This window comes from Tiliqua scincoides, chromosome 4 (genome assembly GCF_035046505.1).
Source record: "Tiliqua scincoides isolate rTilSci1 chromosome 4, rTilSci1.hap2, whole genome shotgun sequence".
Lineage (NCBI taxonomy): Eukaryota > Metazoa > Chordata > Lepidosauria > Squamata > Scincidae > Tiliqua > Tiliqua scincoides.
In genome coordinates this window covers 137399581-137413637 of record NC_089824.1, presented here as the reverse complement: position 1 = coordinate 137413637, position 14057 = coordinate 137399581, and the positions used below count along the sequence as shown (strand labels likewise).

Genomic DNA, 14057 nt, shown 5'->3' with positions numbered 1-14057 from the left:
CGGGCTGGCAGAGTAGCTGGGTGTGTGCATGGCCATTTCCACCAGTGGCTCTGTTGTACACGATGGCAGCATAGCTTTTGCACCACCACAACAGGGCCTGCAGCAGTGTATCACAAGATCCACTGCCATAGAACCCTGATAGGATTGGTCCACAACAGAGGAGATGAAAACAGGAGTGCAAGCGGCTTGTTAAGAGCGTGAGCTATCTTCTCAATAATCCTAGTTTAACTCCAGGGATGTAACCAGTGTGTGGCAAGTGGGGACATCTGCCCTGGGCGCCACTTGAAGCGGGGCACCGAGTGAGGACTTACCCATATTCTAACGATTACACATTTCTGCACCAGTTTCAGGGGACCTCCAAAATGAGGTAAATGCCTACAGAAAAAATTAAACACCTTGAATTTTTTCTGTAGGCATTTACCTCGTTTTGGAGGTCCCCTGAAACTGGTGCAGAAATGCATAGAGAATGTAGCCTGCTAAATAAATTCACTTGGTGGGATAAACAGGGCTGGCTTCCCACCCCATGATCTCCCCTTCTCTGTTGGGACAGGGGCACAATTTCAGTACTTGCCAGGGGTATCATTTCTCCTAGGTATGCTACTGTTCAACTCTCAGCCTAGCCAGGAACTTCCTGGGTGGCCTATCTCTCATCCTTGCTCCCCATCCTATTGGGGATGATCTTACAGTACAAATAGTTGGCAACCTTCAGTCTCGAAAGACTATGGTATCGCGCTCTGAAAGGTGGTTCTGGAACAGCGTCTAGTGTGGCTGAAAAGGCCAATTCGGGAGTGACAATCCCTTCCACACTGGGAGCAAGTGCAGTCTGTCCCTGGCCTGTCTCCCTGGCTATGGGCCTTCCTTCTTTGCCTCTTAGCCTCAGACTGTTGGCCAAGTGTCTCTTCAAACTGGGAAAGGCCATGTTGCACAGCCTGCCTCCAAGCGGACCGCTCAGAGGCCAGGGTTTCCCACTTGTTGAGGTCCACTCCTAAGGCCTTCAGATCCCTCTTGCAGATGTCCTTGTATCGCAGCTGTGGTCTACCTGTAGGGCGCTTTCCTTGCACGAGTTCTCCATAGAGGAGATCCTTTGGGATCTGGCCATCATCCATTCTCACGACATGACCGAGCCAACGCAGGCGTCTCTGTTTCAGTAGTGCATACATGCTAGGGATTCCAGCACGTTCCAGGACTGTGTTGTTTGAAACTTTGTCCTGCCAGGTGATGCCGAGAATACGTCGGAGGCAGCGCATATGGAAAGCATTCAGTTTCCTCTCCTGTTGTGAGTGAAGAGTCCATGACTCGCTGCAGTACAGAAGTGTACTCAGGACGCAAGCTCTGTAGACCTGGATCTTGGTATGTTCCGTCAGCTTCTTGTTGGACCAGACTCTCTTTGTGAGTCTGGAAAACGTGGTAGCTGCTTTACAGATGCGTTTGTTTAGCTCGGTATCAAGAGAACTATCCATTCATTTTCTTACCTCTTCAACTAAACATGCATTCAGTGATTCATACACTGATACATTCATTCAGTGATGATACACTGATTCAGTGTAGTCATTCAGTTCCACAGGCATTGTTGCTCCTCCGTCACTAAGTGGGGCCTACTATTTCCTGCAGGCTCACATCATTTATACATGCACAAGGTTATTCTGTCTATTGATCAGTAAAAAGAACTGACTAACAATTTGCTGGCATTCCTTGCTCTGGATTGGTACATCAAGTTCATTTTGTTTCTGATTTTATGCACATGTTTGTCCCTTCAAATGCTTTGCTGACATGTTTCTTTCCAGACAGCTACTTAATTCTCCTGCATGTAAAAGAAGGTGGAATGAGCCTGTTTGAATAGCCCTCATGCTGTTTCAGCAGTTTTGGGTCTTGGCACATGCTAATACGCCCAAGATCATTTAGAGTTAAAAGGGCAAGCAGCCCACAGAAGAGGAGCCAATTCTTATTCTTGCGTAGAATACAAGGGTCAGAGGTGAGTACCAGAGATAACACACAACAGATGTAGGAAAAGCAGCAAGAATGCCATTGGCTTGGGGCGACCACCTACGTTTGATTTCCTTGAATGGCTGTAGGAAGGATCAGAAGAACAGTTTTCTGACTTTCTTAAGAGGCTGCAGTCACCTTGCAAAACTCCACAAATTGCAAAATTGTGTGTTTCTCTGTCATGGTTGTTAGTGCTAAACCAGCTATATATACTGAGAATATGTGGCAACATGTCAGTAGAACAGATACGAGATTTCCCTGAACTCAAACTCATGTGGTTTACTCAATGGATGGTTGGCCAAAATGGAGCAGAACCAAGCCTGCCTGCACCTGGAAGCATGGATATCCATACATGCACAAGGACTATGGCACCAATGCATAGTCACAATGTTTGAACCCACATGTTCCATTACAGATGGACAATTCAGCCACCATAAATGAGTAACAGTGTTAAAGCTGTGGCACATGTGTGACAAGTGTAGGGCAGCTTCGTTTCTTCTGTAGCTGTTCAATGGTTGTGACCTAAGTATGACAACATGCTTGGCAATCAGTTGAATGGGGTGGGGGGGGGACAGAACGAGTTGGTGAAAGAGCAGGAGGTGGGTGAATTGGACCTGAGAGGAGGTGTGCACCATGTCCAAACCCCCTTCCCAGGTCTGATTTGCCTGCATGGACTTGGCTCCAGCAATATCAGAGGCACAGGTTCAAGTTGACTCATTGCAGTTGCTGGGGCATACTGGAGCGATGGGGCAAACTTCCCCTACAGAACCCAAGGAGACTACCAGCAGCCAACCCCCTCCGCCGGGATGCTGTGTAGCCCACACTGGCACCGCTGCATTGCTGTGCGGGGATCTACATTAGATTGACCTGTATTCAGGAACAAGAATGAATAATTTTTCTCTGTCCACCTTCTGAACAACCCCCCCCCCCCATCATCTCCCAACGTGGTCATGTAAACAAATGAATTTCTTGTAGAGATAATGTTAACTATTTATTTAAATAATTTATAGCCCATCCTTCCCTCTGAATAAACTGAGTGCCTAAGGTGGTGTGCAACATTGACGGAAAACAAAGTAAAAGGCCCAAATAGGAATGAAACATGAAGTGTGATAAGCATAAAAATCATAAAAGATAGTACAATTAAAAAGAGACATTGAAAAACAATAGAACCACAAACTCCCAAAGTAGCTAATTAAGAAGGGAAGGCCAGGTCGAAAAGGAAAGTCTTCAGCCCTCATCAAAAACCTAACAGGAAGAGGGCAGTTCTTAATCCTTTATGAACTGTTATTAAATGTAGTATATAAATTATATTGTTATTTACAGATGGTGCCTCTGTATCTGTGTAGGATCCGTTCCCAGACCCCTCTGTGGATATCACAAACCTCAGATAACGAAATCCATGGTTTTCAGAGCCCACCTGAGCTCTGAATGTGACCAAAGCATTGCTTCAGTCACATCCAGAGCCATTCTGAGCCTTGGAGAGGCCGCATACCACTATCTTCTGGTTTTTAAAAATGCTTCAAGTGTCATTCTGAGACTTGGAGAGGCCACATGCAATGGTGCATGACCTCCCAGTCATGATAGGAGCAAGGCTCCGGTCACATCTGGGAGGCCTACCGTGGGGCAATCCAAGGGTTTGGCATCCGCAGTGAGGCAAATCCGCAGATAAAGAGTCCCCACCTGTATTTGGTTCATCCTAATGCTAATAGTAATAATAATCAATCTCCGCACCTTCTAATCTAGTACTCTCTACTTGACTGAGAACCATTTTCCAAAGTCTCATGTAGAGATATTGTCCAGCCTCACTACCTTTTAACCTGAGCTTGTAATGGACTGCAATGGGAACAAACCACATGCAAAGAATGTGCTAAGTTCTAGCTAGAATGTTTCCTTCTACTACAGAACTCTTAGTAACAAGAAACATTCTTTGAGTACTTCCAGTCTACACTGTCTAGGTACATGAACATACCAGTGCTTGCACTTGTTCCACCAGTTTTTACTGCAGATAAGGCATTCCCTAAATATGAGTGACTTACAGTCTAATCCAGGGGTGCCCAAACCCCAGCCCGGTGGCCACTTGCAGCCCTCAGGGGCTCCCAATCAGGCCCTTGGGGAGCCCCCAGTCTCCAGTGAGCCTCTGGCCCTCCAGAGACTTGCTGGAGCCCGTGCTGGCCCAACGCAACTGCTCTTAGTGTGAGGACGACTGTTCAACCTCTCACCTGAGCTGTGGGATGAGGGCTCCCTCCACTACTTGCTGTTTCATGTCTGTGATGCAGCTGTGGCAATGAAGGAAAGGCTGGCCTTACTTTGTGCAAGGCCTTTTATAGGCCTTGAGCTACTGCAAGACCGTCATTCATTCATACAAGTAAATTCATTCATTCACATTCATTTATGTAAATTTATTCAAATTTTAAATGTAAATTAATTCTTTTTTTCCCTGGCCCCTGATACAGTATCAGAGAGATGATGTGGCCCTCCTGCCAAAATGTTTGGACACCCCTGGTCTAATCCTATCCTTGGCCAGCCTGTAGGGCACACAGTGGTGCTGACACAGCTTCTGCTATATCCTGCAATCTAATGGGGGACCACAGCACAACAGAGAGGTTAAGTAAACAAAATTCTCCCTTACCTACTCTGTCCCCAATGGGTCTACTCATACCTGTGCAAGTCCAAGTGGACTAAAGGGGGCATGTTGAAACCAGGCAGGGGCATAGGATACTGATGGTGCCATTGCTGCTATCTACCCCCTGACAGCCCTCCCCTGACACACCTCCTGGAGGCCCTGATCCCTATTCCAATCCTCTCCCTCTCCGCCCACAGCCTCCCCGTACCATCTCACTTCCTCCAGCACTGGTTGGGCACTGTCAGCCCCTCTGCACACATTGTTCCTGCAGGTGCAGCATTAATGGAATGGGCCTTCCACTGATGGAACACTCATTCCTTTTGTGAAAACTTCCTATAGGATTAGGTTGTTAGCTCACTTGGTTAAAGGTGCCTAACCTGGGTAACTAAAATAGCTGCATACTTCCCACAGTCTTGTCTGTGTGTTGTCTCACACAGTATTTCATGTCATAGTCTATTTAGGCCACCATCAAACAGTGAATCGCAGTGAACCACGTAGGATCACAACATGTCATGCACTGTACTAGTCGTAGTGGCAGATGGTGGGTCTACCAGGACACATGTCAGGGACCCACGGCCTTCAAGCAACCTGAACAATCTGCCCCATCATTGGCTGCCACAAGACTCATGGCCAGTTGAGACGTCAGTTTGGACAACTCTAGAGTTTGCTAAACTTTATGTGTGAACCCCCACATGATTGTGCAGCAGAATGATGGTGCGCTGGGTAGGGGAGGAGAAAGATACATTTACATGCACTTCCCCCACATGATGCCAAGGAGCTGGCATCCCTTCCAAGCCACTTCTTAGTAGCTTGTAATTCTGGTTAGTCTTGACCACTGTCAACAGGAGCTCTCGTCATGCATAATGTTCAGTGCTGCTGAAGTGAACGTTGCTTCTGTTAATATAGTTTACAATCCTGCCAACATTTAACTATGATTAAGGCCAGTAGTGGTAATTTGTTTTCCAGAAAGGAGGAGCATGATTCTATTTATTACTTAACCATGGTTCAGTGACTGAGAACGTTATGTCAACACCAGTCATAAAGAGATTTGGGGCACAACCCTAACATCACCTGGGCTGGCACAAGTCCTTGCACTGGCCCAGGAGGGTCGGCTGGGCTGGCAGGCGAATGTGCACCGGCCCGCAGAGGCTGAATCCAGCCCCTGCGCTTACATGGGGAGGGAGCCTTGTGTCAGTCAAGCTCCACCGACACAAGGCTCTGGGTGGGTGGGAGGCATTCCAGGGCAGGGGGAGGGTGGGCGGAGGGTGGACAGGGAGTGGGGGGTGGGCTTAAGACCCAGCAATTATGCAGTATGCCAACCCCCATTCCTGAGGCTTCAAGCTGCTCAGCTCTCCTTTAACTTATGCCACCTCTTGAGGGGGTAAGGGGAAGAGTTTTCCCTTACCTTCAGCTGAGCCACTTTGGAACCCTATCTTGCGCTGGATACAGTGCAAGCCTCCTGGCCTGCCTGTTCCAGCGCAAGATAGGATTGTGCTGCACATCATCTTGTGTGTATTGATGAACTGAAAGAAAGGGAGTGAATTTTAGCAAGGTAACTTCAAAAAAAATTTCAGATGCAAGGGAGGGCACCAGGATAAAGGGCTCTTGTTGTCTTGTGTGCTCCCTGAGGCATTTGGTGGGCCACTATGAGATACAGGAAGTTGGACTAGATGGGCCTATGGCCCAATCCAGCGGGGTTGTTCTTATGTTCTTATCTCCAGCAGTCCTTTTCAAGGCACATCATGTTTCAGTTTACATTACAACTGGGTGGGAAGGACTAAAATCCACTTCTAGGACTCAAAAAAAAGAGACATTCACTTTTACTAGTAAACCAATCTGCAAAATACAAGATAAAATAAAGTTTAAAAAATAGACTCTTTGATTACAGCTGCAGTTTGGATTCAGCAACAGAGAAAAAAGAAACCACCAACAATTTGTCAGAATGTGGAAAGGAATGCGTTCTCTGTTAGCTTTTGGGCTTCTGCCATCTCTCCCTTTTGGCAACTAATGGAATGTTGAGGGCATCATACAAAAGCATCTGTGGCAGCCTGAGGGTTAAGTAAGACATTTCTTATCTTTGACAGATGGTTAATTTACAGTCATTATTACTAAATTCAATTGCTTAATAAGTTAGATATGACAAACACGTATGTAGAAATCTTTGCCAAGACACCATTCTCGGAATCCTGGGGTGAAGCAAGCCCTGCGATGCTTTCACCATACATCTTCCTACAGAGGGTGTCACACTGAGGCACATTTCCACTTTCCTGGGGATTTTTAACTCTTAAAAATCATGAACTGCGTCACTGATCCAAGCCTCTTCCTGAGCAGTCACATACTCCAGTACAGGCTTGCGGTCAGCTATTATGTGTGGAGAGGGCCTAAGGATCAGTGATCAACAGCCAAAAGACAAACACAGGCAGCCTCAAATGTGTAACCTGATTGAGTTGTACCCCTTCTTGAGTGAGCAAACTGGTAGAATTTGTCTGCATGCCGTGCTCCCTTGTGCATTGCTTTGGAGGTGGTTAAGAGACTGATAGCAGAATCCAAACTCCTTGCCCAGGTCTTCCTGCGCCAGCTTTTAGTGTTGAAAACATGCTGCAAAGCACTTTTGCACTTACTGGGGAGCAGGCTGAGCCAGCGTGGAGGCCCATGCTAACTCAGCTGAGCCGGATCTTGACCCTGTGCCAGTTGGCACAGATAAGTATGGGGGTTGGGAAAGAATGGCAGCTGGCTCTGGGCTAGCGCAGGTGGAGCACTGGACCTCTGCTGCTCAACAATCACCAGGAAGCGGAGAGGGAGCTGGGGGCATGGGGGAGGCAAAGGGAGGGCAGGGAGAAGGTGGGGAGGAGGCGAGCTGGGGGGAGGGAGCAGGGTGGGAGGGAGGAATCGCTCTACCGGATTCAGAGCCTCCGTGTCCAGCTTGCCGCCTGACATGGAGGCTCTTCATTCTAAGCCAACCTTTGGGTCGTCATAGAATTGAGTAGCCCCATTCCAGGGCTACTCGGTTTACCCAGGGGAAGGGGACAAAAGTCCCCTTCACCTGAGGAGGTGACAGCGGCTGCCTGGGGTGCACTGGATGCAGTGGCAACCATTTTTGGTGCCACTGCAACCCCACACGCTGGGCAGCTCAGGATTGGACTGCCCATCTGCACATGGCGGGGTCTGTACTGAATGTTCAAGAAGAAGCAATGAGAAGTGGGATTCCCGACCTGATACTGAAAAACCTCCATGCCCAAAGGCAGTATACCTGTAAATACCAGTTACTTCTGGGGGAAGGCACCAGCAGGAGAGGGCTATTGCTTTCATGCCCTGCTTGCAGAACTTCCTAAAGTCATGTGGTTGGTGACTGGGGAAAAAAAACAGCATACTGGCCTTTGTGTATCTTTGGTCTGATCCCCGTTGGTTGTGCTGCCATCAAGAGAGTTTAAGGGGATGGCGGCCAGAAATACAGCCTTCCTGGTAGTGACGTCTGCATTGTGGAATTCCCTCCCCTTTGAGTTGAGAACAGCTCCATTGTTAACCTTCCAGTGAGGCCTAAAGACTTTTTTATTTCAGAAAACCTTTGATGCCTGACAGAGGGCATGTTGGCTACTTTTTAACAAATGTTTTATAGTGCTGGTTTCACTGCTGTTGGTCTTAGTTTTATTATCTATTTTATTGCTTTATTGTATTTTTATATTTATGTATTTGTATATACTTTAAGTGTTGTTAGCTGCCTTGAGTGCCCTTTGGGGGGAAAGGTAGATTTCAAATCTAATAAATAAATAAAATCCAGCAAGTTTCTTCCCCTGTTCCTGTTACAAGTATAGCAAAGTTACTACACTGTTGTGGAACCCAATGGAGAATCCTGTTCCTGTCACCTGTGGATCATTTCTATAGCAAGTATCTAAGAGCATTCAGGGTTTATGACAGAGGTTCCCAAAGTGTGTGTTGTGACATCTTAGGACGTTGAGGCACACTCACAGGGGCGCTGTAGGATGTCCCTGGATGCTCCTCCCACCTGAGATTTAGGTGCTGCTATCTTGGATCTCATGAGATTTTGTGAGATCCAAGATGGCAGCACCCAACTAAGCCGGGAAGAAGAGGCTGTGGGGGTGGCATGACCCAGGTAAGTTTGGGATTGACTGGTCTATGGCTACATTTGGCCAAGTACATTTCTTGTACAGTCAACCCCTTACATTTCAGTGTTGCCAGAAGCAGGAGAATGGTCAATATATTGACCCCATCACAAACACAGAACCTCTTTGCCAGAGATGCAGACATCTCAAAGCTTCTTGAAAAAGTCAGTGGAAGACATCAACACTCAGAAGTTATTTTTACATAAACCATATCAGCATTAAGATTTGCATCAGCATTTCCATGCACTAAACAATTTCAGCTCATAAATAAAGGTGGATCCCAAACTCAAGCAATGCTGCTATAAACCTCTGCAAAATGTAGAGCATTAATGAAGAGCCTGTTTGCGTGTCCCTGTTCATCCTTCAAGTGAAGTCCTTCTGTGTGACCCTCAAATGGCCAATATTTCTTCAAAACAGAGGCCTTCCTCAATTCTTACTGCAATTTTTATGGGGCATTTTCACAGAGATTTTCCCTGATAATAACCAGCATCCCTCACGCTATGTTCATTGCTGTCCCTCACTGCTATGTTCCTTAGCCAGAGATCCAGTTGTAGCCCAGATCACTCCACGAAGATGTTTCTTGAGGTTACCATGATACTGCAGAATAAGGAGCAACACCATGGCCCTTCCTAATCCATGAGGGGCCTAAACCAGCTGCTTAACAACCATTTGCTTAACGACGGATCGCATATATGAAGGTTGTCAAAGCACAACAAAGAGGTTCTTAATGAGGCAGTCTGGTCTCCTGTAGCCTGCATCAGAGTGTCTGTTTCCATAACAAAGTGGCTCTTAATGCAAAGAAGAGGCAATCTATCTCCAATAGCCTATGTAGCCAATGAGTGTCTGGCAAGGAGTGTTTGTCTACACAACAAAGGCAATAGATTGGGCTGAATGTTCGTTTAATGACCTGATCGCATAACACAAGGATCGGAGAACGTATCCCTGTCATTAAGTGATGCACGCCTCTATATCTATAAATCTACATCCATAAAGCTGTAAGAAATTCAAATACGACCCTATGTAGAAAAGAATACATATTCTTTTATACGTATGGTTATATTTGAATATTCATACCCCTCCCAGTGGTATGCTCCAAGAATTATAACATATGCTTTTCAAGAACGCGTACAGCAGCTATAAAGAATCAAAATGACAGTGTGAACACATATGGTATCTGCAACGCTAGTCGGTTATGTCTAAGGAAGAGAATTTATTCAACCATAAAGGTATTCAGGATTGCAGTGTCTGTTTTACTGGTTGCAATCCTCTAATAACGTATTTCACTAGGCATTTGGTCATAAGAGTACATGGCTTTTCCATTCTCTGTTTGAGCTACACCCTATAACCCTATTACTGACCCCACACACATTTTAGGAATGTTTGGTGAGGTTAAACACATGAAGCATACCGCATCAGAAGTGATTTCTTGATTTCATTGCACTTACTGAACATACTGAAGATCACAGTTCCTGCCTTCACACAAAAGTAACAGCTAATAATGGCTGAATGCAAACAAAAATTAGATAATATTTAGCAATATGGCTACCAGACTAGCTTCCTGTTCTGGCACAGCTTGGAAACCACTCCAAAGAAATATGACCTAAATTATACCTTTAGATTTGTAAACTTTTTTACTTCTTTAGAGTAGAGGAAATAATACCATTTTTTTTTTTTTTTAGAAGCCCTTGGCTTGTGAACACATTTAGTGATGATGCAGAATATTTACCACATCTGTTTCAGATTAGGAGGGAGGAGATTTGGAGAACCTCTTCCAAATCAGCATCTCATTTATTTATAGCCTGTCTCCAGAGTTTTCTAATATATGATCTCCCTGCGTTTGCAAAAGAACGGGGTTACTACAGCAGGGAGCTGTAGGGATCTCTTCCATTGTAGTGAACAACATTTTATGGAAATTGTGATCCTCCATTACTGCATGGCTGCTAATCATGCAGTAGCCAACCGCGCTGAGAGGTAGTGGTCAATAGCCTCTGGCCACCCAGTAAGCCCATTCTTAATATCCTTCCACTACTGGTCAGAAATCCAGGGAAGCTAGATTCACATGATAACAGTTTGTTCAACTGTGCTATCATATGAAACTTCCTCTCCACTCCATCTCAAGAATCCATGTCAACTCCCCTGTGACTCTTCCTATGATAAAATCATCATAATACTGGGCGTCTTATGAAGCAGATATATCAACCTCTTGACATGGGTATACACAACATGCAATACATTTTTAAGCTGCTACTGCATATCTTGCAGTTATCAAGCTCATTATCTCTTGAGGATTAGGAGATCTGAATTAGAGAAGAACCTCTGTAGAACAAAATACATCAAGATAATAGCTGGTAGTGACACCTACCTAAAAGATTGTAAAATGGCAGCACATGAACCTGTACTGCCTAGGGCAGCATCAAAGCTCATTAAGCTCTGGACTACCTATATGTTCCCATGTATTAAACGCATCACAAAATCCCACACAATTTTATGCCATTTCTCTTATTGGGACTGTAAAGTAGGGTACCACATTGAAGAACCTTTTTGGATCATGCCTAAAGATCCACCTAGTCCATAGTCATGCTCAGAAAAGCCAGCCAGATGCAAAAGCTCTACAGCCCCTTCAGCAACTGTCACCTCTAAAGATGGAGGTCCACCTAGTCATCATCAGGGCTAAAAGCAATGGAGATCCACCACCATCTATAGATCTACTGACTTTGATTTGATAGCAATGATATACTCCATGTGATAATTGCATTTGTTTAGCTGCATTATCACTTGAGATAATGCATTTCCTTCTCATTCCACCTAAGGAATCCACCTCAGCTCCCCTATGACTTATTTCGACAACAAAATTATTGTGTGCCATTAAGACTGGGTCAAATTTGGCCGCTGCATAGAACCTCAAGGTACAACCTCATTGTATCAAGTGACAATCCCTGTAATGTATAGCATGTATTTGGCTCAACATCAAGAAACCACTTCAGACTGAATGCCTCTGTTTTCAAAGTTCTAACCCCTGTTTCTATTGAAGTTGAGTTACCACCCAATCCTATCCCCCACCATTGGCGATGATGCAGCTATGCTGATGGGACAAGTGCTGCATCCATTGGTGGGGGGAGGCCGGGAGAATCAGGATACTTGCCAGAGGTAGGCCCCTGATGGCCTGTGGGTTTCCTTGGATCCATATATGTAGCTGGAGTAAGTCCAAGGAGAGAAAGGGGCAGAGCAGGCCTGACCCACTCCCCATCCGCTGGCTTTCCCCCCCCCCAGCACCTTACCAGCACCTGTGGAGCCTCCCAGAGCTGCTGCTGCATGCATCATGCCTCCCACATTTGTGGCAATGGCCCAACAGTGCATGATGTCCAGCTTGCATGCAGCTGTAAAGAATTTCGCTCTGCCGGAACATTCGTTCTGGCAGTGCAAGACCCCAATAGGATTGGGGCCTTAATGAAACCGTTTCCTAGAAAATATCCCTTTAAAGCACGTCTGAACTATTGATATTGACATTGTAAACTGACGGCTGTGTACTGTAACCCGTTTGCAAATAAAAGTCAGCAGAGACCTTGGAAATTCCATTAATGGTGTGGCGGCATACACTGTGGTGCCAAGAGTGAAAGATTAAAAATGCTAAACTGGAAGGGAATATTCTGCATCAGTTCCCCTTACCTTTTGTATCCAAGTTAAAAGACATTTCTGGTGAGCAATCAAGTTTTTGCAGTCACAGAAGTGCAACAGAGCGTCACGGCCCATCTCGTCTCCTTCCCGACAGATAAAACATTCTTTTGACTCTAATTAAAAAGATTAATAAAGTAAGAGAACACATCAGGTTTGCATCAATCAACTGCCCATGTGGTTCTTATTATTGTAATTAAAAGTTATCTCCTCAAAATTGTTGGATGAAAGTGCCATGATCTGCAATTGAAAACACATTGAAGGGAGTTTTCCCAACTTATTCTATTTTAAACAGTCAGATTGGAGCAACGCTGTGGAGATAATGTGTTCAAAAGGGTCCTTAGAGGCAAAATGTCAGCAACCATATATTTATGCCCTTTGAAAAGCCCCTTATAAAAATGTGCATTGTGCATCGTGCATCGTTCTGATTGTTCTTTTTTGTTTTGGGGGTTTTTTTAGCTAGAAAGAAAGGAAGAAAAAACAATATCAGCCAAATCCCCTTCAAATATAAAACTACAGATAAAGTCTTTGGTTTTTTACTATCCGTTCATCAAATCACTTGAAAAAAAATCTCAGTCTGAAGCATTTCTATATTTCTTTGGCAATTTGAATAAACGACTTGATAGACCGCAGGCTGAGATTTGTCATTCTTGCCCTGGACACAGTGGCCATTGCTCTGAAGCAGGAAGACATATGGAGAGAGCATTCCCTGGGTTGGATTCAGGCATCATCAATAAACTGGTCACTGTCTTCTTAAACCCAAGCCAGCACTCACACTCTTATCTCCTTCTTTTTACTAGGAGAAAAACTGCTGCAGGCCTGTGTTTAGAATCTTGCCAGGGAACTGTATATGACCCTCTTAAATAAACCTGTTGGATACCAATGCCTGCATAGCACCCAACTCAGTAGTCAAGGTTCAACGGATAATGCATTCTCTCATCTTCCTGTGCACCTGGCAAAGCTGGCCCACAAACATTCTGGCTCTTGAGGAGAAAGTCCCTTCCCAATGATGACCAACTATTGTATTAGTTTTCAAAAATATATAATTGTGTTGGTGCACATTTGCATGCCAACGACTTTGTCCCACCCCTGGCCCTGTGCAACCGGCTTGCAGAGCTCTATTGGCTCCTGGGTCTTGGGGGTGGGCCTCACTGGGCTGATCAGGTGCGCATGCTCCCGGCCAGCTCAGTCAGGCTCCAGAACAGCGTCCCCCACTCACCTGCCCTTTGTATCAATTCAAAACTAGCTGGCTGCCCATTTGGGGGCCAGGTAAGAGTATTTGGCTTTCACTGTGAATTGGTAAGGTGGAGAGACCTTTTTTCGCCTACCCTGAACTGACCTGGGGTGAGGCGTTGTTATGTGTTGGTTTTTGGTCACTTGGCAGGTGTCATGAGGAATGGGTAGGTGGCCTATACGTTACCTACCTATGTGAGGGATGGGTAGGTAGCCTTGGTGTGCATTTTGAGGTCAGCAAGGGTCAGGGATGAGCCAGGACTGCTCCCTTGATGCTTCAATGGCTCAAAGAGGCTGGCTGGCTAGTCCTTGGCCCCTGGCCTGGATTAGGTTAAGCTCTGCTTGGCTACAGGTGAGCTTGGCATTCAGCTGCCTCAACCCTCATGTGTTGCTAAGGATGGGCATGCTTAGTTAATGACTAAGCT

At 45.6% G+C, this 14057-nt stretch overlaps 1 protein-coding gene across 1 annotated transcript in view; it reads right to left on the bottom strand.

Annotated features, from left to right (window-relative positions):
- The window catches only part of LOC136648455 (uncharacterized), a 238375-nt gene that overhangs the window by 188729 nt on the left and 35589 nt on the right, over positions 1–14057 (bottom strand). The window contains exon 3 of the mRNA XM_066624567.1: positions 12394–12515. Coding sequence (XP_066480664.1) covers positions 12394–12515 — 122 coding nt within the window. The remainder of the gene's footprint in view (positions 1–12393; positions 12516–14057) is intronic.